Raw genomic sequence first — 23,764 nt, forward strand, 5'->3', positions numbered from 1 at the left:
GCTAACTTAACGACAACATAAAACAAAGCATCATCAGCGTAGTTAGTGAAGCCAGAGTTTATTAAAGAGTGTTTTAAAGACTTACCTACTGGCCCCTGTACCAGCTCCTCTCATAGTAAAGTCCATTACAGTGGAAGGAGCCCATTGGTGCTTTGGTGTGTGTGTAGGGACTCTTCTCATGCTGCTGCAGAGGTTTGCTGTTATTTTCAGCAGCATTAGTGGTTAAAAAAGACCTTTGAATGCCTTCACCGTGCTGCCCAGAGCTAATCATTGTTAGCCACGTCCGGCTGTTAGCGACACTCCTGGATTTCTCTGTTAATAGTTAGTAAAAAAAATGTCTCGGTGGTTTATTTGATGTTTGTGAGTGTCGTAAAAGACCCTGGGATGATTTTACGCCTGGATTACACGGTTAGTACAGGTCATCGGGTGAGGAGTCTTGCGGTTACCACCCAAAAAGGGGCGTGGTCTAGCGCTTCAGGAAGAACCCGTTTGTGTCGTTCTGGTTTTAAAATGAATCCTTTCTGACACACAATAGAAATAAAGTTCCTCTTTGTTGTGCATCTGAACGAGTCTCTTTGTTGCAGCTCCTCCTCCGTACAGAGCGTACACCACCCTCAGAGTTCCCTCGCAGCTCGGCGCTCAGCTCACCGAGAAACGGGGGTCGGCGGACAGTCTGGTGGAGGCGGTGAGGAAACACGCTGGTTCCTGATGTGGGTCCTGACTCCCACTCAGACGCTGACTCTGTGTTCTGTCTCTCTGCAGGTTCTCATCTCCGAGGGGCTCGGTCTTTACGCCCGGGATCCCAAGTTCGTGGCGTTCGCGAAGCGGGAGATCGCCGACGCGTGTCACATGACGGTGGACGAGATGGAGTCGGCCGCCAGCGACCTGCTCGGCACAGGGAGCCACGCTTTACTCGCCAACGCCGCTGCCGACCCCGGTGCGCTCTACAGCGACGAGGAGCCAATCAGGACGGGTCGTGACGAGGACGAGTTGGCCGACGAGATGACCTGTGTGACATCATTCTGATGGGCTGGCACTATGGACCAATCAGAGATGAGACTGATATAGTCATCAGTGAATGACAGGACATTGGACCAATCAGATGACAAGAGAGAGGAGGGCGGGGCTTAATCCAAGTATAATTGATTGACGAGAGAAAAACGATGGAAGATGGCTGCCGGCAGAGTGTGACTCAGCGATGTCGTGTCGTCATGGGGACGCATCTCGTCGTCCCATTACCGCGGTGACGCCCTTGAGCTGCACAGAATTACACTTTACCCACAATGCACTGATGTTGTTTATTATTTATAATTCTCTGACAGGAAACTGAACTGATTTCAGCTTCTGTCAACTAGCTAACGAAGATTAGCATTATGCTGCAGTTAGCTCGCACAATAGTGTTAGCTTGTGTTGTGGCATTTATTTGATCACGTGTCATAATTCAATAAATATCAAGCAGCTGACATTAAAGGTGAAAACATTCACTAACAAAGTCAAAGCATCAACCAGCAGCTGTGTAGCGTTAGCTTAGAGTTAGCATGAACCAAACCTGGCTAACTATAGGAACGAACATTCAGGCTACGTTAGCATACCGCTGAGTTCAGAGGTAGTTAGCACTACGCTAACCAGCGGAACAAAGATGAGCATTGTCTCGCAACTGATAAGCTTGAGACTGCGTCCTCTGCTTCAAAGTAGCACAACAAGCTAGCTGAACACTGGTTCCCCGGTTGGTGGAACATCAGATCCTTTTCCCCCAAAAACGTCCTCTGCCTTTGGTGATTTAAATCAGTATTTTGTGGGCGTTAGAGGTTACCTTTAGGGTCAGGGTCAGGGGGTAGTGTCAGGGTCTACGCCGGGAAATTCGGCACTGATTGTGGAAAAAAGAACAGACATCGGACCATTTTTTCAAAATAAGGGTCCACTGTTCACCGTCACGAACAAAGCAGGGAACATAGGTACGCTACCCCACTCACACAGCAGCGTTAGCTTGTGTTGTTTTCAGATACGCTAGCTGTGTTCCAAATCCTTCGAATTCTCCGTGGTTAATTTCATTCACTATGTAGTCGACTTTAAAATACCCACAATGCACAGCTAATTTGAGCGTACATACGATGTACACTACATTGTACTCCCGTATACCACGATGCAATGTGGTCGTGTTTTAACGGCGGAGAAGAAGAATCAGAAGAGGGGCTAACGGTAGCCAGAGAGCTAATTTCAGTTACCAACAACCTTTACTCATTAGCTGACTACTGTTACTACGGTTACTCGCTCATGAAATAAATAAATATATCTGTCGCACATACATTCAGCGCATCTATTGACATCAAAATTTGTTAAAAAATTCTAGTGTCGTGACCGAAATCTGCAGCATTTCCCGTTAAAAGATGCACAAACAGCTGTAAATCTGTCGGACACAAGCTAACAAATATTAGCCTGCTAGGGTGCTAGCAAGTTAGCTACTGTTTTTATGCTAATTTTCTGTAGTAACCTGCCAGTGTTGAGTATTGCTACGGTAGTTCAATCGCTGACATTTACATGCACAGTAATATTCCACTGTTATCACGTAAACATCACTTCCTGTTTACTTTGACCGTATGATTTTCAGATCAAGACGTGAGGTTTGAGAGCATCTGTGGACACATCTGTTCACCGTCAGCTCTGTGTGTTGGACAGTTTCAGAGTCTAAAAGAAAAGACTTCTACACATGATGAAGACTTGGACATCAACAGGGTTTTGGCGCCATTTTAGGATCTGGTGTCAAGTTGTTACAATACATCCGTGACTTTTCTACGCTGTTTCTCACCGGACGGAAACATTTTCTAACCAATGTTCTTAAAATGCGGCTCAACTTTCCAACACACACGGATGGAAACCCAACGACTGTTTCGTCAGCACCTCCTTGTACATGATGTACTGGCGCCGCCGGCTGTTCGTCTCCATGAACCGACTCCTCAGAATCACGTAACAGTCGAGGATGGAGACAAAACATTCACTCACGTTTTCCTTTGCAGAGTTTCTCGACGTTCGGTTAAAATTTACGACGCATTTGGATGAAAACGCAGCGCGAGACTTTACAGGAAAGACACGCAACAAAGTCTGAAGGAGTTTGAAACAGTTTGAAACAATTTGAAACAGTTTGAAACAGTTTGAAACGGTTTGATACATATTTGAAACAGTTTGAAACGGTCTGAAACAGTTTGAAACAATTTGAAACAGTTTGAAACAGTTTGAAACAGTTTGAAACAGTTTGAAACAGTTTGAAACAGTTTGAAACAATTTCAAACAATTTGAAACACTTTGAAACAGTTTGAAACAGTTTGAAACAATTTGAAACAGTTTGAAACATTTTGAAACAGTTTGAAACAATTTGAAACAGTTTGAAACAGTTTGAAACAGTTTGAAACAATTTGAAACAGTTTGAAACGGTTTGAAACGGTTTGATACATATTTGAAACAGTTTGAAACGGTCTGAAACAGTTTGAAACAGTTTGAAACGGTTTGAAACAGTTTGAAACAATTTGAAACAGTTTGAAACATTTTGAAACAGTTTGAAACAATTTGAAACAATTTGAAACAGTTTGAAACAGTTTGAAACAGTTTGAAACAGTTTGAAACAGTTTGAAACAATTTGAAACAGTTTGAAACAGTTTGAAACAGTTTGAAACGGTTTGAAACAATTTGAAACAGTTTGAAACAGTTTGAAACAGTTTGAAACAATTTGAAACAATTTGAAACAGTTTGAAACAGTTTGAAACAGTTTGAAACAATTTGAAACAGTTTGAAACAGTTTGAAACAGTTTGAAACGGTTTGAAACAATTTGAAACAGTTTGAAACATTTTGAAACAGTTCGAAACAGTTTGAAACAGTTTGAAACATTTTGAAACATTTTGAAACAGTGTGAAACAGCGACGAGCGCGGTTCTCGGTCGGAGTCGAGTGAAGCTGAACTGAACACGTTAAATAAAACATAAACAAAAGTGTGTGTGGTGTTAAACAGATGAAATCAACAGTAAATGATCAGTGACCTGAGTTCAGTGTGATTCTGTCAGCCGGGGGTTCGAATCCGCTCTCTGACGATCGTATTTCTCATTCATGTTCGTGTGTTTTGATTCCGATAAATGAAGGTGTTGAGACGACGAACTCCAGAGGTGTTTGTCTCGTTGTTGTTTTTTATCGAGTGTTTGTTCAGTGTTCAGCTTTTCTTTTTTTTTATTTATGTTGCATATTTTTTATTCCAACAGAAGGATCCGGATCTGTGTCCGTTCGCGTCCTTCTTTGTGTTTGTGTTTCCGTCTTCTTTTCGTTTTTCTTTCCATCAGTTCGGACAGTTTCCCAGCAGTTAAGGGCTTTTCAACCCCACGCCTGGACCCCCCCCCCCCCAAACATCCTGCGTTCAGCTGAGAAACAGCTCCGTCTGAACCTCGTTCACCTCAAATAAAGACTGAAAATAAGCTGCTATCTGACTCCTCCGTGTTCTTTCAAACCACAAGGATTTCAGTCTGTGACACAACTGGAGTTCGGTTTTCAGAGGGGCTCGCTTATTGACCGTCTCCTAACGGTCGGGCTGTTATTATCCTTTATTAAATGTGGATGTTTTTGGTGATGTTGGCAGGTGAAACAGCGCGGCTGCTCGGTCCAGAAGTGTCTGTAACAACAGAGGCGACGCGAGGACGGAGCGTCCATCAGCAGCTGAAGGTCCATGAAGACACAGCAGTTCAGTTTTATTTACAGTTCCAATGCATCAACAAAAGTGACCTCAGGACACTTTACATAAGGAGTAGATAAAGACCACACTCTGACTTATTTATGATTTACATAGACCCAACAATTCCCCCATGAGCAGCAATTTTGTGCACACAGCCTTCCCTTTAACAGACAGGAACGAACAGACCCAGCTCTACGGAGAGAGACAGAGACAAAGACAGACAGAGAGACAGTCCAAGTGTCAAGACCTGGCTCTGTCAGTGCTCTCCTCTCCTTCGTCTTGTGTGTGTTTGTCTCCCTCTGTCTGCGTCTCCCCGCATGTGCTTTCCCCTGTCTGTCTGTAGATCCGGTAGGCGTTCCCCGAAGCTGCAGCCTGTTAGCTGATTACACCACCACCTTAAAAGCCTGAAGCTGGCAGGTATGCAGCGCCGGACCGTCGTCGACCCAACCTTGGTAAAACTATTCCCCCCCGGACTGGCATCCCCTTTCTCGTTGTGATTTTCACGCTCCCCGTTGTAAGCTTACTAATCGTGTTTGTGTTTTGTCTTTCTCCGTAGTTTCCCGTGTTCCCGTTTTCCCGTCCCTCTCCTGATCCCCCGTCGTCTCCCTGCTCCTGTTTTCCCGTGTTCGTTTAGTTAGTCGTGTGTTTGTTTATCTGTAGTGTTTTTTGCGTTTGTATCATGAAACGTTTTATTTGTAACTTTACTTTTGTCCGTGTCTGCATCTGAGTCCACCTTTGGGTTATACCCGTACCGTTCATGACACCAAGAGATGCAAGCAACCACAAAAGTAACAGTAACTATAATAATATCTATAGTAATGTGAATATGACTCATATGTTATAACAGTTAATACAGCAGAATAGTAGAAACAAGCACAGTTAAGGTGATAGATTATGACAATGATAATAATCATGGTGGTAAACATGATCAGTGATGAGTTGTGGTGATAACAGCTGCGATACAAAAGAAGAGAGAAACCCTACGTAACGTACAAAGGCAGCGCCCCCTCGCCGCTGAAACAAAGGAGAAGACCTCAGTGTTCTTTAGGTAAACAGTCTGAAACAGTTTGAAACCATCCACTAAACTTGGAAACGGTATTAAAAATAGAGACTCAAATATTCTTCAACCACTTTGAAGACGCTGTAGAGACGACGGGGGACTGTTGAGAGATGGAGACTCCTCCAGCGAGCTCTTGTTCCTCCTCTACAACACTCTGTACCGGCCTTTGCTCGTAGTCGGCTGGTAGGGATTTTGTAATCTGACGAGCTCTTCCTTGATTACACATTATAATGACGTTATATGGTGTAGTGGTTAGCACTGTCGCCTCACAGCGAGAAGGTTCCTGGTTTGAATCCCGACTGGGGCCCTTCTGTGTGGAGTTTGCATGTTGTCCCCGTGTCTGCGTGGGTTTTCTCCGGGTTCTCCGGTTTCCTCCCACAGTCCAAAGACGTGCAGGTGTTCGGTTCATTGATGACTCTAAATCACCCGTAGGTGTGAATGGTTGTCTGTCTCTGTTCGTCTCTATGTGTCCTGTGATAGACTGGCGTCCTGTCCAGGGTGGACCCCGCCTCACGCCTGATGTCAGCTGGGATCGGCTCCAGCCCCCCACGACCCCGACTGCGGGATAAGCGGTTGAAGATGAATGAATTAATTAATTAATAAGGTAAAAATAAATACTTGTAACGAACTTAAGACGCGGCTATAGTCATGTAACTTATCTGTTGTATAATTACATTTCTTATTATTAATAATTTGGACTCAAAATGAATTAAATTTCGTGTGGAGCTCTAATCTCTCCACCTGGTCCTGGGTCTTCCCCGAGGCCTCCTCCCAGCTGGACGTGCCTGGAACACCTCCCTAGGGAGGCGCCCAGGGTTCATCCTTACCAGATGATCCTGAACCACCTCAACTGGCTCCTTTCAACACAAAGGAGCAGCGGCTCTACTCCGAGTTCCTCACGGATGCTGAACTTCTCCCCCTCTCTCTAAGGGAGACTCCAGCCCCCTCCTGAGGAAACACATTTCAGACACTTGGACCTGGACCTGGTTCTTTGGGTCCTGACCCAGCTTTCATGACCACAGGTGAGGGTAGGAACCAGGACTGAGCGGTAGATCCAGAGCTTTGCCTTCCTCAGCTCTCTGTTCATCACAGCGGTGCGGTAGAGCGACTGCAGTATAAATATAATATAATATAATACATTGGAGGCCTCCCGTCTTCCTGAATATATGCTGAGGAATGAAAAAACAAAGGAGCTTTCAAACCTTCTTTAATCCATTTAAATTTAAAGGTATTGTTCACGTCCACAAAGTCTAATATTTCCACGCCACCTTCGCCTCTCTGGGCTGCTAAAATCTCCTTTTTAAAATATTGTTTATTTATTTAATATTTCCAAATAAAATGAATTAAAATGACTGGTGCTGTGTGTTTTTTTTTTTTTTAATATTCTTTATTTGCAATTTGAACAAATACAATACAACCAGAACAGTGAACTAGTAAACTGACATTTATTTAAAAGGTAAAAAGGATTTTACAATGTTATTACTTCAATTTATTGGGGAAAACAAATTCATACGTTTTTTCCCACTGAATATTATAAATTTTTATATATTATAAAAAAAACAAGAATGTCAAACAAAAGTCCCCCTTTTGCTGTAAAAGTAGTTCCTTAAATGTTTATTTGGTGCTTTGTTGTTGTCTAGGGGGGCTGACGTCATCTCCAAGCAAATCTCGCGATGTTTGCCGCCTGACGGGGTTGTAATGGCGTCTGAAGGGGGCGGGGTGCAGCAGGAGGGAGCAGAGATGTGTTTGGAGGCTTTTTTCTTTTTTTTTTTTTCCCTTAATATAAAATTATTTATTTAAATAAAAATGGCCGCCGTGGAGAGCGGAGAGGAGAGACTGTAAGTGAGGCTTTTGTATTTGATGCTCCGGTAAACCGCCGTTAAACCGCCGCCGCCTCGCGCCGTCTTGTGTCGTCGGTTTGTCGGCGGTAAAGTGCGTTGTTTTGCGCCCCGGCCTGTCTCCGCGGAGCGGGGTTAGCGGGAATACGTCACCAACTAACTGCTAACTCTGGACTTTAGCTGCTGCAGCTTTAGCTTTAGCTTTAGCCGCTAAAGAGAGCTCCACCGGGCCGCTGCGACCAGCACAGGAGGTCAGGCCGGTGTGTGTGTGTGTTAGAGAGAGTGTGTGTGTGTGTGTGTGTGTGTGTGTGTGTGTGTGTGTGTGTGTGTGTGTGTGAAAGAGAGTGTGTATGTGTGTGTGTGTGTGAGAGAGTGTGTGTCCGCCCCCGTCAGACAGGCGGCTAGCTAACAGGATGCTAGCTGTTAGCAAACACAGTGTTTTCATCAGACACACACACACACACACACACACACACACACACACACACTCAAACACACACACACACACACACACACTCAAACACAAACACACACACACTCAAAACCAACAAACACACACACCTGAAGCTTCATCATCACACACACAAATAAACAAACAAACACACACACACACTCCTGAAGCTTCATCATCACACACACACACAAACAAACAAACACACACACACACACACACACACACACACACGCGCTGGGGTTCCTAACCTGAGGTTGGAGACCCCTTATTGGGTCCAGCTGATGAATCCGAGGGTCAAAGATTATAATAATGTTATTATCGTTTATATTATTGCCATTATTATTCTTGTCCTTATCACTGTCATTAGCATCATAAGTATCGTTATTGTCATTATTATTATAATAATCAGGTTAAATAAAGATGTAGGTTTGTTATACTTTTTGTTGGAAAGTCGACCACTTTTGATATTATTTAAAAACCAAATTAAAAAAGTCCCGTCGTGCATAAAAACACTGTTTTTAATGGAGTGACTGTCACAGGTCAGGCGGGTCGTCACCTGTCGGGCTCAGCCCTCAGGTTTTCTAAAAAGACGACTTTCATGTAAATGTAAACGCTAAAGCTGTGACGGATGCTCCGTGTGCTGCGGCGAGCTCCTGGGGCCTCAGTTACAAAACTGAATCCCTCTCAATTCCATGAATTTCTCATCTCATCTTCATCCGCTTATCCGGGGTCGGGTCGTGGGGGCAGCAGCTCCAGCAGGGGACCCCAAACTTTCCTTTCCAGGGCCACATTAACCAGCTCTAACTGGGGGATCCTGAGGCGTTCCCAGGACCAGTGTGGAGATCTAATCTCTCCACCTGGTCCTGGGTCTTCCCCGAGGCCTCCTCCCAGCTGGACGTGCCTGGAACACCTCCCTAGGGAGGCGCCCAGGGTTCATCCTTACCAGATGATCCTGAACCACCTCAACTGGCTCCTTTCAACACAAAGGAGCAGCGGCTCTACTCCGAGTTCCTCACGGATGCTGAACTTCTCCCCCTCTCTCTAAGGGAGACTCCAGACCCCCTCCTGAGGAAACCCATTTCAGACGCTTGTACCCTTTGCTAAAAAATGAGATTTATAAAATTTTGCGGTGCGAATTTGCACACAATCTTTCCTTTATAAATACAGTTAAATCCCCACCTGCGGTAAATTGTGCGCGTGTCGTCCCACTCTTCCTCCCACTATCTTCCATAAACGGGCGTTTGCTAAACGGCTCATGAATACCGACGCTGTCGTGAGGACGTAACAGTGACGACACGAGGAAAATGACACAGAAGAAGGAGGAAAAAGCAAAGTTCTCTGAGGAGGAAAGAGAGGAGCTTTACGGACGTGGAGCGCCGCAAAAAGCTTTTGTTTGGAAGCGTCAGTAGAGACATTTAAATAAATCTAAACAGAGCGAGTGTCGACATGTCACCGCAGCTGTGAATCACGTTAACTCCACCGTTATTATCTGTAAGGAAGTTTAAAAATATCGAGGGCAATTTTAAATGTGTTGATATGAAGTGATGACAGAAATAAAGGAGGATGTTCCAGAGCATCAGTCCTTTCTTTCTCCGCAGGGTCAATTTAACTGAAAACAGATGAATGTCATCATTTCCTAACTTTAAAAAATGATTGTTTCTAATGAAATTTACCTTTTCATTTCATAATTGTCGCGCAAACGGACACACCTGCCGACGTGTGCAGTTATAAAATCCATCTAGGGAACGAGTCCTGACCCCAAGTGAAGGAGCTCAAGTACCTCGGGATCTTGTTCACGAGTGAGGGGACGATGGAGCGTGAGTTTGGCCGGAGAATCGGAGCAGCGGGGGCGGAGCTGCAGTCGCTCTACCGCAAAGCTCTGGATCTACCGGTCAATCTTGGTTCCTACCCTCACCTGTGGTCATGAAAGCTGGGTCAGGACCCAAAGAACCAGGTCCAGGTACAAGCGTCTGAAATGTGTTTCCTCAGGAGGGGGGCTGGAGTCTCCCTTAGAGAGAGGGGGAGAAGTTCAGCATCCGTGAGGAACTCGGAGTAGAGCCGCTGCTCCTTTGCGTTGAAAGGAGCCAGTTGAGGTGGTTCAGGATCATCTGGTAAGGATGAACCCTGGGCGCCTCCCTAGGGAGGTGTTCCAGGCACGTCCAGCTGGGAGGAGGCCTCGGGGAAGACCCAGGACCAGGTGGAGAGATTAGATCTCCACACTGGCCTGGGAACGCCTCAGGATCCCCCAGTTAGAGCTGGTTAATGTGGCCCGGGAAAGGGAAGTTTGGGGTCTTAAACTTATGTTTTTTAAACATGCCACATTTATTTAAAACAAGTAAGGGACATCCTCCATATCACGTCGTGCCGTGCAGGTCGTCCTCATGCCGTCGGGCGTTTAATCTGATGGAAACAAGAAAGCAGCCGTCTGTTTATTTATCTGTGTCAGTGTTTCCCCCAAAACTTAAATGAATCACAGTTTTCATGTTTCCACTGCAGAGTTGTTGCCTGAATGTTCTTTTGTTAGCATGCCAGTCGGTGTTTAATCAGACACTTTAATGGTTGGGTTTCGTATTAAAGGTCAATCCCCACATGGAGAATCAGTGTTGAAGGCGTTAAAATCACCAGATAGAAGTTAAACAATTATACAGCAATAATCAGCCACAACGCAAACTCAGTTTAAATCAGTGTTTCACACAATGAGCTACACTCTGCATCAGAACATGTCTTTAAATATTTAACGTCCAAAAGGTCCAAATAATGTTCTGCAACAGAACCAGAACAAAGTTAAATCAACAATCAACAAAATAAAGAAAGTTTTAATGTGTTTAATTCTGTTTTAGTTGTTTTTGTTTCAGTGAATCTTCTCAAACTAAATAATAAAGGATCTCTGAGAAGTTTCAGTTTCGTTTTCCCCGTTAGGAGCGGAGCCTCTTCCCAAACGATTTAACAAACGATCTTTGAACAAGTGAATGTCCCACGCTGTCGGAGTTTTCTGAGAGTTGGAAACACGCGACCATGTAGAGACAGAATTTACACCCAGATAAATAACATAAGGCTGTTTAGTTTTAGTTTGTTTACTAAAACGACAGAAAGGATCCAGAAACGACTCCTGTTGGGATCTGACGCTGTTCACAAAATCAATTACATAAAATTAACGTGACGTTCAAGGCGGGCGGGGAACCCCCCTAATATAATGGTAGGGGAAACACTGTGTGTGTTATATTGTCGTGTGAGCCGATATCCGATAATACCACAGACTCTATAAAAAACAAACCTAGCGTCTCCGTCAGGTCCGTTCTCCAACTTGATCCAGTCGTCCTCACCTACGGGAGTCTCCATCTTGTCTTTGACTCAGCCTCATTTCCTCTTACCAAAAAAGGGCATGTATGTGACGTTGTGGGGAGGGGCATACGTCCATCTGGCTGACGTTTACCTCCGAGGAGAAGTGAGGACCAGAGGCTAGCTGTCACTCAAGAGGCCACGCCCGTAATTATTCATAAACTTTAACCTCCAGTAAATTAAAAACTAGCCCCTCCCCCTCAGTGTTGTCATGGAGATCTGGTATAAACACACAGACTAGAATGTTCTTTTGTCCTTAAACAGGTTTAATGATGCTGTGTAAACGGCCTGTTTAACATGGGGCTCAATGAGAAACTGCTCTGTTATGAAACCTGCCCCTAGTGGACACTCACAGAACTGAAGCTGACGGAGCTTCCTGATTGGATCATACAGGAAGTCGCTGCATTGGGGGCTTGGTTAAAAACGTGCCGATATTCTCGTGCATCCCTACCGTGGGCTTGTTGAACCTCTGGTCCGGACCGGGTCAGGTCTGCAGCATCAGTGACCTCAGTACGTGGTTCATGGTTCTCCTCTCAGATCGGGATCATCCTGCAGGGGACGTGATCCAGGTCCACGTTTTTCAAAGATTAAACATCTGTTCCTGTTTTTTTTGTCAGTGACTTTTCCAGGATGAGCATCGAGCACCAATAACAGATCAGAATCCATGTCGGCATGTTCTTTATAAAACAATGAGGTCTACAGTAAGACAATCAGGTTTACTCCGCTGGAAACTTCAACAAGAAGGAGTCATGGCGGAGAGGAAGATGAATCCAAAGCGTGGCGTTATAATCACATCAGCTCCACACACGCTGGGCAGATTTATTTCTTATAAAAACCTGAAAAAACAAAAGAAAAGGCTGGACATATAATGTATTCATAATAAAACAGTTGTGATGCTGAAAACCTGTGGTGGCTCAACCGGTCCAGGTCGTCAGCCCAAACTCCGCCGCAACCCCAGTCCTTTATCCAATCGATAAAGACTTGATACCAGGATTGTGGTTTGTCACCTTGGGATGATTTTACGCCAGAATTACAGGATGTGATGAATAATTTGCACGAAAATGCAAAATGTTTGCTTACTACGTACGTAAACAAAAACGTAGTCTAGGACTTTTATTGTGAAACGTAAGAAGGAAGGAGTTGATCGGGTATGAACTGCTTTTGTCGAGGTTGAAAGGAGTGGTTTGCCATCTTGAATCGGACTGCTGACCGGCGTGTTGTTGTTTCGTAAAGCTCATTTCACTGAAGCCTCCGCTCTTCTCCGATAAGACCACAGAAATGATCCGGTTTTCGAAAAAAACACACCTCTTCATGCACCGAGACCTTGTTTGTTTTGCAAAAATCCAGCGCAGCCGTTTCATCCTGTCCACCCCTCCTCCCCCTCGTGCATGTTGCAATATCACAGGAATACGCCTCAAGCTAAGCATACGCTAGCAGTTGCTATCTTAGAGTAAGTTAGCCAGCCTACCTCCATGTAGCGTGTACTCAACGATGAGAGAAGAGATGTGCGCATTCACAGGAATCTGGTGCACGTGCACTGACGAGCACTCGATGGGAGGGAGTGGAGTGGCTCCGTGGTCGAGGGGGAGGGGCGTGAGAGTTGGAAATATTCAAAATTTAAATGAGTCAACTCGATCTGCCAGACTTGCCGACTGCAGCTTTAATTGTACGGATTGTCGGATTTGGAGATTGGACACAACTCCCTGATTTTGGCACTGAAAAGGAGGAGTGACCGACAAGTAAACAAGACTGCAGCTGTGACCTTGTGATGTCATCAGTGGTGTTATGTAAACAGGCATGATGTAATCTGTTTTCCACAGAGAGGAGGGTGAGGAGGGGCCAGCCGACCCTCAGCCCCCCTCCAAAGAGAGAGAGAGGTCCCACAGTAAGACCAAGAAGGCTCGCAGGGAGCGTCGCCATGCCGAGCGCGAAGAGGAGACCACGGCCTCTGTGTCGCAGACGGGGGCGGAGCCACAGTCCCAGGTAAAGACAGGTGTTGCAACAACAGGAGTCAAAGATCAAAATAGGTGGAGTCCAGGAAGGACTGGGTTTCATCACCTACCAAACATTAATAACCAATATCACAAACATGTTCACGATGAGAATCTGGTTTCATGTCACTTCCTTCCTGCAGGCGTCGGAGCCGGTGGCGGGACCCTCAGAGGCAGGGGCAGAGTCAGCAGCTGGCAGCGAGTCCGCGGGTTCTCCCAGACAGCGGCGCTCTGTCATCCGGGACCGCGGGCCGTTATACGACGACCCATCGCTGCCTGAAGGCTGGACTCGCAAACTCAAACAGAGGAAGTCCGGACGCTCAGCGGGGAAGTTTGATGTCTACCTGATCAAGTAAGTAAACCTGCCCCTGACCACGTGTTGGTTTCCATGATGAGATGAGTGATTGCACTGTATTTGAGTGCTGTGTTGTTGTTTCTGTCAGCTCGGAGGGAAAAGCGTTTCGTTCCAAGGTGGAACTTATCGCCTACTTCCAGAAGGTCGGCGATACGACCACCGACCCCAACGATTTTGATTTTACTGTCACCGGACGTGGAAGCCCCTCCCGCCGCGAGAAGCGTCCCCCCAAGAAGCCCAAGGTGGTGAAACCATCGGGGCGAGGCCGGGGGCGTCCCAAAGGTGCTCAGGCGCTTACATGAAAAGTTAAACTGCAGTTATTTCATTGAACTCAGCGCGCAGTTCGTGAGTGTTTCTTGTTTTTGTGTTTGTGCAGGCAGTGGGAAGATGCGGCAGGCTACAGAGGGCGTGGCCATGAAACGCGTGGTTGAGAAAACTCCGGGCAAACTGCTGGTCAAGATGCCCTTTGGCAAGGCAGAGTCCTCCACTGGCACCACTTCCACTGCCTCAAAGGTACGATCAGTCTGTCATGAAGTTGGTCACCCATATCCATATATTTTTAGGGGATATAGAGGATCGCAGCAGTACACTAAGCAGCCTGAATATACTTTTTCTTCCAACCTTTGCTGTTGGGGCGAGCAGAGGCCTCTTGCTGGTATCCGCCTTTTCCTTCTCCATGGTAACAGACGCTCCGGTAGCTGAGCTGCTAAGCTAATCATTAGCCGCTCAGAGTTTACAGAGAAAGATGTCCTATTCACATCGTGTAGATCGGACTAAAGGACTATAATCGCTGTATCAACAATGTTAATAATAATTACCAATGTTCCAAATCGTATGCCGTAGCTATAAAGCGATCATCTAATCTGTGAATCCCCGCCCTGCTGTGGTAGAGGGGCAGTCCTGACCAAAAATTGGTCCCAGTGGAGCTTCGCATTTACCCAGAACAAAGCAACGATGCCCCGCTGATGCAGAGCGTAGCTCCGACCTAAGACCAAGATCAGGCTGCCGTCTTGTGGGCTGTCGACCTACAAGGACAGGTGTATGGGTCTTCGGTACACATACGGGAACTGATGAAAAACTGGAAGAGGTTGTCCAAACTCAACCTGCAAAGTGTTTTATCATGGACTTTTTATAATGAACATTGAATGACCTGCTTGAGCATAAGGGGCAGAAATTACCAACTAATAACCCCCTGGTCATCGGTTCAATCAGGTGGTAGAAACGCCGTCAGATAGATACGGTAAATCCAAACTCGTAGTAAGGGTGAGCTGCGAATACCTGGCTTCCTGTCTGCAAGGTCTTCAACTTCCTCCTTCAGAAGGACTTTCATTGCAGCCCATGGAAGGGCGTGGACATGGAGTCTGCGTGGGCCTTCTGGTGCCTGGTTGGAGTCTTTGTGAAGGCACCCCAAGAACCAGCCAGTGCACACCACAGGGGGTGCAAAGAAAAGAGGCCTTTAGGGGGTGACTATACCTCTATATACAGTATCTCATGAATCAGCCTGAGAAAGAAGAAGACTTCCTATATGCTTCAGAACGGTTCAAACAAACCACCATCAAAGGATTCAAGAAAGAGACACGCTTGGACTTTGCCCAAGCTTGAGATAAACTTCTCATCATGAGGGGATATCATTAAGAGATTCTACCAGCAGTGTATTCTCTGCGAGGATACTGGAGGGGTTACAGGAGTATGGCCAGTCTACATGTGGTTTGCGGAGAAGACCTATGACCTTGTCTTGTAGCCCGTGTTGTGGACTTTGCCAAGGTTGCGCGAGTAAGTTTCTAATTTTCTTCATGAGGAGACCCTTGTGAACGCAGGTAGATGACGCGTGCATTGACAAAGCTAAAACACCTTACATTATGCAATGCATTAGTATTCTTAAGTTTTCAAAATGCAGTAACAATATTGATGCTAATGGTACGTGTTGATGTGGTATTTCTCTGCAGGTGGTGTCTCCTGCCCTGGTGCCCAAGTCCCGTCCCGGCAGGAAGAGGAAATCAGAACAGGAACTTCCGGCCCCACCACAGACTACCCCCAAGAAACGAGGCAGGAAACCAGCCTCAGCCTCGGCCTCAGCCTCAGCAGCCGCATCGGTTGCGACAGCATCCACCTCCACGCCGTCGACTTCTGGTGGCTCAACAGCTGGGAGCTACGCCGCAGCTGCTATTTTAGCTGCAGAGGCCAAACGGAGAGCAGCCAAGGAGTCTTCCACCAAACTTGTCGTCCAGGACACAGCCCTGCCAATCAAAAAACGCAAAACGAGAGAAACTGTGGAGGAGAGGGAGAGTGTTCAGACTCCAGCCGCTACAACAAGTGAGACTGAAAAAAGGGTCACTGTAGAGGGGGAGGCGGGTAAAGGGGAGGGAGCGCCAACCTCAGAACCCAAGCCTGCCCCCTCGGAGCAGAGCCAGTCACAATCACAGAAGCAGCCTACTGCTTCAGATGAAAGCCAACCACATGGACACAAGGCGCATAAAGGGAGGAAGCACAAGGAGAAAACGGGAATAGCAGCAGGAGACGGAAGAAGCAGAGGAGAGGAAGAAGATGAAGATGCAGGTGATAAGGGGGGAGACAGAGGAGTTGGAGGAAGAAGTAGCAGCAGCAGCAGTAGCATTAGCCCATCAAAAAGCCACAAAAGGAAAGACCGGCCGCCTCACAAGCACCATCATCATCACCACCATCACCACCATCATCATCATCGCCACCAACATTCCTCTGCGTCCACTTTGGATCAGTCTCCTCCAGCTTCTGGACACCCAGCACCCTCCAGCCAGTCTAAGGCTGAAGTAAAGCCCCAGACTGTGCCTCAACTCGTCACCCAACAAACCCAGCAAGCTTCTCCCAGACCACAATCTAAGTCTGACCCTCAGTCACTGCCTGAACCTCGGCATCCTACTCCTCAACCACGGCACCATCCACTTCCCCGTTCCCAGCAGCATTCCCAGACTCAGTCTCCCAGTCAGCCTCGATACCCAGTATCCCAGCCCTCTCCTACGAGGCATGTCTTGCCCCAGCCACGGTCTCAACAACCCCCACCCCAAACCCACAGTCAGACCCTTGCCTCCCCCCAAAAAAGCCAGTCACAGCCTGTCCACTCCCCAGCCCAGCACCATACCCAGCTCCAGACTCAGCATGCGCCCCCTCAGTCACAACCTCCTCAGTCCCCATCCATCCTGCACGTTCATCCGCCCCAAACAAGACATCCACATCCACATCCCCAGTTACCCACAGTATTCCAACCTCAAACCCAGCCCAGGCACACGTCTCAACCCCAGCCCCGGCAGTCACTGCAGCCTCAACTCCAACCCCAGGCCAGGGTCTCTGGCCAACTTCAGACTCAACTGCAGCTCAGAACCCCAACTCAAACTCCACCTCATCCCCAGTCCAGGCCTTCAACCCAAACTCCACCTCATACCCAGTCCAGGCCGTCAGCCCAAACTCCACCTCATACCCAGTCCAGGCCTTCAGCCCAAACTCCACCTCATCCCCAGTCCAGGCCTTCAGCCCAAACTCCACCTCATCCCCAGTCCAGGCCTTCAGCCCAAACTCCACCTCAACCCCAGTCCAGGTCGTCAGCCCAAACTCCACCTCAACCCCAGTCCAGGCCGTCAGCCCAAACTCCGCCTCAACCCCAGTCCAGGCCGTCAGCCCAAACTCCACCTCAACCCCAATCCAGGCCGTCAGCCCAAACTCCGCCTCAACCCCAGTCCAGGCCGTCAGCCCAAACTCCACCTCAACCCCAATCCAGGCCGTCAGCCCAAACTCCACCTCAACCCCAGTCCAGGCCGTCAGCCCAAACTCCGCCTCAACCCCAGTCCAGGCCGTCAGCCCAAACTCCGCCTCAACCCCAATACAGGACCCCAACCCCACCTCACCTGCAACCCAGGCATCAAGTGCAGCCCCAAACCCAGACAAGGCACTCATCGCAACACCAACCCCAGACTCAATACAGACCACAACCCAGACAGTCTTTCTCTCAGCCTAGGCCGCCCCAGTCCCAATCACAACTTCACTTTCAGCGGATACAAACACAGCCACGCCCCCAGCCCCAGCCCCAGCTCAGCCGGCCCCATGCGCAGCACCTGTCATCCCACCGACCCTCTCCCAGCCAAACCAGGACCAACCTGGCCCCTGCTCAGCAGAACCAGAATGAACAGCCACAAGATCTGAGCACCACGCGGCCCGGCCGAGGGAGCCTGCAGCCGAGCCGAGAGGTCAGTGTGGAAGGTGTGAGGGCGGAGGGCAGAGGGGAGCCCGCTGTGGCATCAGAAAGCAGAGAGGTTTTCGGAGGAGAAAGAGGGTCAAACAGCACCTCGAGGCCTCCCAGCTCCACGCCTTCTGGACCTCAAGGAGTAGCTGGGGTCGGTCTTGTTCCTGGGGCAGACGGCAGGGCTAGGCTCCGGGCAGAGCCAGAGGCAGCAGGTGAGGGCAGGGAGCTCAGAGACATCGTCCCCCAGTCTGCAGTCCCCTGTCCCAGCCGAGAGGAAACCGTAGAGTCACGGACTGCCGTCAGCGAAAGAGTCAGCTGATTGGTCGGGCTGACGAACCGGCTGACTGATCGATAGACTGACGGACTGAGTCAGTACCAGGTGGGAGAGGAGTGTGACCGGGCTGTTCATGGAGATTTAATGTACACTGTTTTCCGATGGAAGGATAACGTCGCACAGCGCTGATGGGACCGCCGCAGCTTCTTCTGCGCCTGATTCCGTCTGGAGACCCGTAAAGTTCTGGATTTGAGAACCAACATGGCACTGAGGGGCAGGCGGAGAGGAAACGGGAGAGTGACTTTTTCTAGGAAAAACAAACAACGAGGAAAAACCGATAAAAAAGTGTGTGTGTATATATAATCAAAAGGCAGCTGTTGTGTCCCGCTAGTCTCCGAGGGGAGGGGGGGGGAGTAGTTTGGAACTAAAAACCAACGCTTAACGACACATTACTCTGAACGAAACGTTGCTTCCGGAATATAACCTGTTTTCTTTTGTTTTTTTTATTTCGTATTTTGATAGTTTCTTGTTTTGTCTCTGTTAAACAGCTTTAAACTCTGATATTATTGACTGACGGTCCCTTACTCATCGCCGTGCTGCTGACTGACAGTCCCTTATTTAAAGTCCTGCTCTCTCGCTCAGACTCCTCCCATCGACTGACGGTCCCTCACTGAAACTAGTCCTTGACTGAAAGCCTCAGAGGTGATGTGGGGCGGCGGTTTGCACCTTAAACTGGTTTCTTAGAAATCTCACCGTTTATTTTCAGCTCCATTTTCCATTAAACCCACAATAAACGAACAGGGGCTCTGTAATGCTTTCCATCCACTTCCAGACCGGCCCCTACAGGTAGCGAATCTAATGTCTGAGTATTTATGTTCACGACTCCGCATAGAAACCCATCTTCAGTATCGTTTGGAATATCTGGACAGCTCGAGGAGTTCTTGACGGCTCCTGTCAGACGCTCGTGTCTGTTTCATGCTTCTTCTGGTCGGCACGGTGCGGACGACGGGTACGATCCCCCACGAATGTCTGGACGTCTATACTGATTGCGGTCAGAGTGGCTCCGATAACGGACCTCTCATAGTGTTTTTCGACCGACAGGGAACAGGTTCTTGAACCGGTGGCGTTTAGAATAATTTGAACCTCGTTGCGGTCGCGCGAACGAGCCTGCGTTTCAGTCAGTTTTGTGGGAACCTCTGTAATCAAGGATGAGGGTGCGTTCAGTGAATGTGTTGTGCGCAGTGAGCGTGACGTGTGTTAGCGGGGGGCGTAAATGACCACCATAATGTGGCGTGCTCCTTATTTAGTTCCATATGAAAGTTGTTATTTTGAATGTTGGTGATTTCCTCTCATCACATCGTTGTTGTTTACTTCAGAGGATTATGAGACAACGACTGAGGTTCGCTGCGTGCAGACGGAAAACTAGTTCTCCACTTCAACCCCCGACAGAAGAAGCGCAGATAGCTTCACTTCTTCCGTTCTTACCTTTCAAAATAAAAGCTCGAGACACATGACGTAGTTAACTGTTTACCAGAGTCCAGTTTCCCAGTTGCGTTCTCACTTTTTATTCCGCGTTTAGTCGAGCGTCTTTGCGGGTAAATCTGCGTGCATACGGTGACGCAAAACCGTGTAAATTGGATGTAGTGTGCACGTCAGGTGTGTAGGTGGAGCTGTGCAGCACTGCCACACAACAGCACCCAGAGTTGGTGCAGGCGTAGAAACGTCCTTCTCTCGCTTAGAGCGGAGAAGCAGGACGCCGTACAGTGTGACAGGGATCTGCAGCACGGTCTGCAGCCTCCCACCGCCGCCTCGGCTCCACCCAGGACACTTGAACGTCCCACTGATGGAAACAGTCCCACATGTTTGTTGTTGTTTACATCAACTCTGCACACGGATGTTACGGAAACACGTAGAAGCCGATCAGAGCTCACTTTAGTGTTTTAACCTTTACACGCAAACACAACGCTGGAGCCTTTTCAGCACTTAGGCTCTGGAGGGGGGTTTACCTTTGTTGCGTTTTTAAACCCCAAAAACACACACACTTTACCGCTCAGACAGGGACAAAGTTTTCAGCTGCGGTCGCTGTCGTGTAAACGGCCTCAGCCCGTCATTACAACAAGGTCTGTGCGACTCAATGTTTGCGCGGCTCGACACTCAGACCCTCCGCGCACAGTCGCCCGGTCCGCGATTGTGCATCATCGCCGTCCAGACAGCACCCGACCGGGAGAAGCATGAAACGCGTAGAGTTGGTTGTTTGATAAGAGAACCTCGAGCGCTCCTCGTGAGTCTTTCAGGTACTTCGGACGCAGCGTGTTGTTCTTCCATGTTAGAGATTCTTCCGTACTGGTCGTCATTGAATCTCTTTGTTTTGGTCGAGTTTTTGTTTCCAAAGGAAGCGCTTTGAATATCAAACCAAACCCACTCCTACAGTAGCTTTACTTTAGTTCCTAGTCTTAATGAAAGAGTGGGAAACGGACTCGTTTTGTTGTTTTATTGTCTTCGTGTTGAATGTCTGGAACAGTTTGCACTCCTCCAGTTTGTACAATCAACTGCCTGCATGTCGCTCAGAGACCCCGCAGGCCTTCAACCCGGAGCCGCGCGTACGCAGAGGTCGACCTCGCCGGGGGGGGGTTTTACTGTCGGCCGTGTCGGACATGACGTCAGGGGAGACGTGCGGAAGTAAAACCCCCGAACGAGGTCTGGTTCAGCTTCATGTGGAGTCACAACGGGAAACTATTCAGTGAGCGGGAACCCAACCGACGTCCGTGAGTCCAGATCTGAGAGCAGGAAGGAGGAGTCTGATGACCGATGAGACTTCCTGTCAGGACTCTCGTTCCTGATGAAAACACGGAAGGAGCAGGAAAAGAAACAAGTCATTCGGGTTCAACGCAACGGATTCTGTTGCACTTTTTGACGAAGTCCTCGTGGAACATTGCTCCTGACGTGAATTAGCGCTTTAAAAAAAGTCTGATCCCAGTGTAAAATCATCCTAATGGTCTTTTTCCGCACTTACATTCATCAAATAAGCCGTCAAGATTGTTTTTTTTAGTGTAACTATTAACGGTGAAATCCAGGAGCTTCGCTAACAGCCGGACGTGGCTAACAGTGATTAGCTCGGGGCAGCACGGTGAAGGCATTCAAAGGTCTTTTTTAACCACTAATGCTGCTGAAAATAACAGCAAACCTCTGCAGCAGCATGAGAAGAGTCCCTACACACACAACAAAGCACCAATGGGCTCCTTCCACTGTAATGGACTTTACTATGAGAGGAGCTGGTACAGGGGCCAGTAGGTAAGTTATTGGTGCTTCATCTGTTGTATGTAAGTGGCGAAAAAGACCATTGGATGATTTTTTACGCCGGAATTTCACTTCTGTGCAAAAGCACGGTCATCTTGGATTGGTCTCCGTGCCTCCGTCCATAGCTTTGGACGTGTCCTGGATGTTTTATCAAAGATGGCGCCCATGAAGCGAAAGATGTTTTCGAGCCTTCAACTGTTGGATGAACAATTTATTTATACACAAGAACACAAACAATTCGGAAGTGTTTGTTTTCCGACAGCCACTTGACTTTAGTTTGTTTCCTTTTCTCACTTCCTGTTTCTCGTTTCGTGCAACTCAACAGCCAATCAGAGTCATTTCTCTCAGCGACGATTCAACCAACAGAGCAGGAAACGACACCGTCTGTGCGTTCATGTGAAGCTCTGTGATTGGCTGTTTGCTGGTGAGCTGCACCCTGGGAGTCGTAGTTGACTTCTCTCCTTAAGTGTTTCTGTCCACGGGCTTCTTGTAGCCAAGCCCCGCCCACAGCGACTTCCTGTTTCCTGGTTGATCCAATCAGGAAGCTCCAAAAGGGGGAGGGGCTAGTTTTTATTTGATTGGAGGTTAAAGTGTATGAATAATTAGGGGCGTGGCCTCTTGAGTGACAGCTAGCCTCTGGCCATTTCTCCTCGGAGGTAAACGTCAGCCAGATGGACGTACGCCCCTCCCCCCAACGTCACATACATGCCCTTTTTTGGTCAGAGGAAATGAGGCGGAGTCAAAGTCTGACAAGATGGCGACTCCGTATCACAGTCTATGGTTGTAGCTTTTTATCAAAGACGCAGACGTTCGTCGTCTCGTGTTTGAGAACAGAACGCCATCGAGCGTGTCCCGCAGAAACACCTTCTGAGCTTTCAGATCTGGACGCCGTTTGAACGCCGGCGCTCTCTCGGTAGATTCTTAAGTAGAAGTTCCAGTTTTTCGCACCTTAGCGTTGCTCCGACAGCCAACGCCCCCTCAAACCACAAAACACCCAACAACTGAATGTCTTCATCCTCGGATCCGATCGACGTGCCTCGCTCTTCAAAGTCCCTCAAAGTCGGCATCATCGTGACCTCACCTGAAGCCGAAGCGGCCCTCGCCTCTGCGTACGCGGCGCTCCGCCTGCCGCCCATCCACCCGTTAGCATGCAGTCTCTCACGCAGCTGCAGAAGTCAAACGTCCCTCTGTGAACGGACTCCACAGGACTCGACCGGCACAAACTACAGTAACCAGCCGCCATATTGCATGTTCCAGAGTTTAGTGCCTATAATATTGTGCGTCTTGCCAGAAGCCACCATGTCAGCCGAGCCATGTTGTGTTTCTAGACTTAGTAGTGATGTGTGTGGTGACTTCATAGTTGCTAATATTGAGGATGAATATTCTGCTTTTCTCTGGTTGGACTTCAGTGAAACTCCAATACACCGTCGCTGTAGACAAACTAGTTTTTACCTGTTTTCTTATTTTTCTTTCTAACTAAAAGCGTTTGTTGTCCCCCGATGTGTGGTCGTCTGACTGTAGCTCACACACACACACACATGCAAACACACACGCACATGCAAACACACACACAAATACACGCACGCACACACACACATGCACACGCACACACACACACACACACACGTACACACACACATGCACACGCATCTGAAAACAAACTTTTAGGTTTATTTTTTAAGGGTCTTCAAATATATATATGAATATATAAATATATATGTATGATTCTTTATTTTTATCTAGATTTTATTTATTTATTTTTCTATTTTTTAAAGGGCTTTGGTCTAAAATGTTTTTAAAAATCTTCAGGATTATTTTTTATCAAATATATATTTATATATATACATACAGTAGTAAAAGGTTAATTGTAATAATATATTTTTTTTACATTTTTAGGTCATTAAAGGTTTTTTAATTCTTTAATTTATATATCTTAAATATTTTAGTCAATCATTTTTATCTAGTTTTTATTTATTTTTAAGGGTTTAAAATGTTTAGGTCATTTATTTTTAAGGTTTTTAATTATTTAACTTATGTAAATATATTTTAAAATATTTTCATTTTTTTATAGTTTTTATTTATTTTATTTGAGAAGCACAAAGATCAAACTATTAAACTGAGATTATTATATTTAAATATTAGTTTAATATATTTATATATTAGATTATTAAATTAATTAAAATCTTATATTTATATATTAGATTATTATATTAAAATATTAGATAATTATATTTATAT

The 23,764-nt window shown here is 47.1% G+C and overlaps 2 protein-coding genes across 3 annotated transcripts in view; both read left to right on the forward strand.

Moving 5' to 3' along the window:
* cacna1fb (calcium channel, voltage-dependent, L type, alpha 1F subunit) overlaps positions 1–1,026 on the forward strand; it is a gene marked incomplete at both ends in the record, with an annotated part of 42,021 nt that extends 40,995 nt beyond the window's left edge. The window contains 2 exons of the mRNA XM_083920285.1: positions 585–685; positions 763–1,026. Of these exons, the coding sequence (XP_083776411.1) occupies positions 585–685; positions 763–1,026 (365 nt within the window). The remainder of the gene's footprint in view (positions 1–584; positions 686–762) is intronic.
* A 6,456-nt stretch (positions 1,027–7,482) lies between these two features.
* mecp2 (methyl CpG binding protein 2) lies at positions 7,483–23,026 on the forward strand. 2 transcript variants are annotated; one of them, XR_014593354.1, is made up of 7 exons: positions 7,483–7,606; positions 13,220–13,382; positions 13,534–13,742; positions 13,834–14,027; positions 14,122–14,258; positions 15,692–19,885; positions 19,948–23,026. XR_014593354.1 is itself a non-coding variant. In XM_083920286.1 (6 exons), exons 1-6 carry the CDS (start codon positions 7,575–7,577, stop codon positions 18,272–18,274), a joined length of 3,318 nt encoding a protein of 1,105 aa, XP_083776412.1. In that variant the 5' UTR covers positions 7,483–7,574; the 3' UTR covers positions 18,275–23,026. The 2 variants fall into 2 exon arrangements, 1 of the variants encoding a protein (XP_083776412.1); XM_083920286.1 differs by having other exon boundaries at positions 15,692–23,026.
* The last annotated feature ends 738 nt before the right edge of the window (positions 23,027–23,764 follow it).

This window comes from Echiichthys vipera, assembly GCF_963691815.1.
Source record: "Echiichthys vipera genome assembly, chromosome: 9".
Taxonomy (NCBI): domain Eukaryota; kingdom Metazoa; phylum Chordata; class Actinopteri; order Perciformes; family Trachinidae; genus Echiichthys; species Echiichthys vipera.

Excerpts from the sequence above, each read along its gene's own strand:
- mecp2 (XM_083920286.1), top strand. The coding sequence starts at position 7,575 with ATGGCCGCCGTGGAGAGCGGAGAGGAGAGACT. Across the intron at positions 13,383-13,533 it reads GGGCGGAGCCACAGTCCCAG|GCGTCGGAGCCGGTGGCGGG; the intron begins GTAAAGACAGGT and ends TCCTTCCTGCAG. Across the intron at positions 13,743-13,833 it reads TTTGATGTCTACCTGATCAA|CTCGGAGGGAAAAGCGTTTC; the intron begins GTAAGTAAACCT and ends TGTTTCTGTCAG.